Source organism: Monoraphidium neglectum (genome assembly GCF_000611645.1).
Source record: "Monoraphidium neglectum strain SAG 48.87 unplaced genomic scaffold scaffold03751, whole genome shotgun sequence".
In the NCBI taxonomy this organism is placed as follows: Eukaryota; Viridiplantae; Chlorophyta; class Chlorophyceae; order Sphaeropleales; family Selenastraceae; genus Monoraphidium; species Monoraphidium neglectum.
In genome coordinates this window covers 2485-5719 of record NW_014009878.1, presented here as the reverse complement: position 1 = coordinate 5719, position 3235 = coordinate 2485, and the positions used below count along the sequence as shown (strand labels likewise).

Below are 3235 nucleotides of genomic sequence, written 5' to 3'. Positions count from 1 at the left end.
GGCGGCGGCTCAGCGAGGCGGACGGCGTTGAGCTCGAGGCGCTCTTCCAAGACATCGTCCTAGTGCACCGCGGCAGGTGGGGGCGCCGCCGGGGCCGAGCGGGGCCGGGGTTCCCGCGACCGGATCCACGGACGCGTCAGGAGGAGCGCGGGGCGCCCCTCTCAGCAGGCATGCGGCTCCTTCCCATGCCGGCGTCGTGACCGCCTCGTCGCAACAGCCCTCGCCCCTGCGCCCCCCATCAAACAGGAACGCGATGGTGTACCGCGCCCGCGACCGCGAGGGGCAGCGGGCGGTGGTCCTCAAATCCTACGACCCCCGCAGATCAGCGGCGCTGCAGCGCGAGCTCCGCCTGCTGCGCGCCGCGGGCGACCACCCTGGCGTAATACACCTCGAGCGCGCCATCTCCGCGGCCGGCGCGACGCACCTGGTTCTGGAGGCGTGCGGCGGCGGGACACTGATCGAGGCGGTCGCGAACAGCGGGGGGCGGCTGCCCGAGCAGCTCGCCGCGCGGCGCGTCGCGGCGCCGCTGCTGCGGGTGCTGGCGCACCTCCACGCGCGCGGCGTCGTGCACAGGTGGGAGCTGTTGCTGCGCGACCCGCGCCCGTCTGGCTGTTGAAACCCTGCCGCTCTCGGACCGGTGTCCCCTCCTGAAGTCTCAACCACTGCCGGGCCCGGCCGCCGCCGCTGCTGACCTCTGCCACTCCCTCCCTCATCCCTTTCTACACGTGTGCGCACTCTCTCAGGGATTTGAAGCCAGAGCACATCCTGCTGACATCCGACGGCCTGCGCGTCGCCGACTTCTCGGCAGCTGCGATGTTGCCACATCATCATCATCAGCAGCAGCAGCAGCAGCAGCAGGAGCAGCAGCAGCAGCAGGGACAGCAGCAGCAGGCGCAGCAGCGGTGCGAGCGGCTGAACCATCGGCCGGCAGCGGTGGCGGTAGAGTACGCCGCCCCCGAGCTTTTGTCCAAGCCACTGGAACACGAGGTCTTCCACCTGGTGGGCCCCCACTTCTCATCCACTGCGGTTTGAGTTTTGAACCGACAGCTCGGATCCAGATCCAGCTGTCGCGGTCTGCGACGTGGTTCCAGCATGGGATGGCGGCTGCAGCGGCCGACGGCGTTGTGTTCGCGCTGTTTGCATCTCTCTGCACAGCTGCCGGGTGCGTCGCTGGCGAGGCGCGCCCCCAAGCGCTGACAGCGCACGCTGCCATTCAGTGCAGCTCGTCACCCCAGCACGCCGGGAACGCGCTCAAGCTTTCCAAATCGAAGCTCGCATGCCCTGCCATGCCGCGCCGCTCCAAGGTGACGACTAAGCGCGTGCCCCTCCGCCTGCCGCCGCCCCGGCAACTTCCCCAGGTGCTCGCCCGCGGCATGGACGAGGACGAGCTGCCTGTGTATGACGAGAAGGTTGACGTCTGGAGCGTGGGAGCGCTGCTGTTCGAGGCCCTCACCGGCTTCCAGCCCTTCCTCGCAGACGGCGCCGCAGAGATGGCCGCAACTGTCGCGGCACGCCTCGCGGACCGCGACCCCGAGACCGGCCTGCCGGCGTTCCTGTCGCGCCAGCCCGCGCTGAGCGCCGACGCGAAGGACTTCATCGCGCGCTGCCTGGAGGCGAGGCCAGAGGCGCGGCCGAGCGCTGCAGAGCTGCTGGCGCACCCCTGGCTGGAGCGCCGCGCGTCGCTGGCAGGCGACGGGCGCGCCGTGTCCGTCACGGCCGCCGCGGCGGCGGCTTCGTCCTGCGCGGCGCCGGCGTGGCAGCTGGAGCAGCCGGCGGGGGCGCGCGCGGCGGCGCCACCAATGCCGCCGCACTCTTCGGCGTCGTCCATAGCCGCCGGCGCACCGGCGGACGGCGCCCGCAAGGGCGCAGGCGCGGGCGGCGCGGGGGAGGAGCCGCGCGGCGCGGGGCTGGGGCTGCACCGCAGCTCGTCTGCGGGCGACGCGGCGGCGGGGCCACACCTGTCGATGCGCAGCCGCACGGGGCGCATGGAGGGGTCGCGCCCCGGCACGCGCGCCGCGGCGGCGGCGGCGCTCGCGGCCACGGCGCTCTCCGGCGGCGGCGCCTGAGCAACGGAGGCGAGGGACTCTTCCCCTCGGCGCGGTTGCCTGCGCGCGCCGTCACCAACCCCCTCCAGCCGCTGCGGGGCTGCGAGTGAACGAGACCGCAGTTGAATCCAGAGCCACCGTGCAGAGCACCGCCAATCCCCCACTCCCCCCCGCCCGCGGCCCGCTCGGCCAGTGTCGGCGCCGCCTGTGGGGCGGTTGGTGCGGCTGCGGCTGCGCGTATCCAATCCTTTAGCTGCAACACACATTTCGATCCTATCCGTGCCCACACTGCTGCACGCACACCTGCAGCCGTGTTTTTGCCGCAGGCACCGCGCGCCTCGCCGCGCCGCGCCGCACCCCTGTGCGCCCTTCGCCACAGTTTTTTCTGAGCCCGCTGCCCCAGCAGGGATTAGTTTTTGGGAAAGAGGCCGGCCACCGCCCCGCGCCCCGGTTGAGGATGCGTCCGCGCCCGCCCAGCGCGGCTCGCCCCGGCCCCCACGCCCGCCGTTGAGGCAAGCGCGCCCGGCGAGGCCCGCTCGACGCGGCGCGCCGCCCGCCGCTCGCGCCGCCCGCGCGCAGGTGCGCGCCGCGGCGCGCTTAGCCGCGAGGCCGCTCTCTTCTCTTCACATCGAGTTGCTGGGGGCATCGCCTGCCACCCCGCCCCACCCAGCCGCGCGCGCCGCCCGCGCTGCCCGCGCCGTTGTAGCGGCAATCTGTTGTGGCGGCGATCTGTTGCGGCGGCAATCCGTTGCTTCTTCTTTGGGCACGCGGCCGGCCGCGCCGCAGTGGCGGCGGCCGCCGCGGATGGGCTCCTGTAAATAAGCCCGGCTCGGCAGAGCTCTGGCTGCTTGCCTTTGCACACTGTCTGTGGCAGGGGCGTCCCTTTCCGCCCCGCCTCGCGCTCCGCCCCTCTCGGCCGACCGACCCGAAGCTCTGAGCGCTGCAACTCGTGGGACGTCGCAGCTTGCGCGGCCCCAGCTGCTGTTGCCCAGGCACACATGCGCTGTGTCGAGCGCCTAACAGCGGTTAAGAGAGCCGCGGCGGGGCCGCCGGCGGGGGCCCTGCGCAACCTCAGGGGGGGCAAGACGGGCCGGACGGCGCACGCACCACACGCAAAGGCCCCCGCGCCGCCCCTCTTTGCGCGCCGACGCCGCGCCCTTGCCACGCCGGGGCGCGGGCCGCCGCACGCT

General features: G+C 73.1%; 1 protein-coding gene across 1 annotated transcript; it reads left to right on the top strand.

Moving 5' to 3' along the window:
• Nucleotides 1–253: 253 nt before the first annotated feature.
• MNEG_13314 (hypothetical protein) lies at nucleotides 254–2066 on the top strand (the record flags this gene model as incomplete). The annotated part of the gene is made up of 3 exons (XM_014038214.1): nucleotides 254–573; nucleotides 744–999; nucleotides 1359–2066. The coding sequence occupies 3 exons, from the start codon at nucleotides 254–256 to the stop codon at nucleotides 2064–2066; spliced, it is 1284 nt and encodes a 427-aa protein (XP_013893668.1).
• Between the last annotated feature and the right edge of the window lie 1169 nt (nucleotides 2067–3235).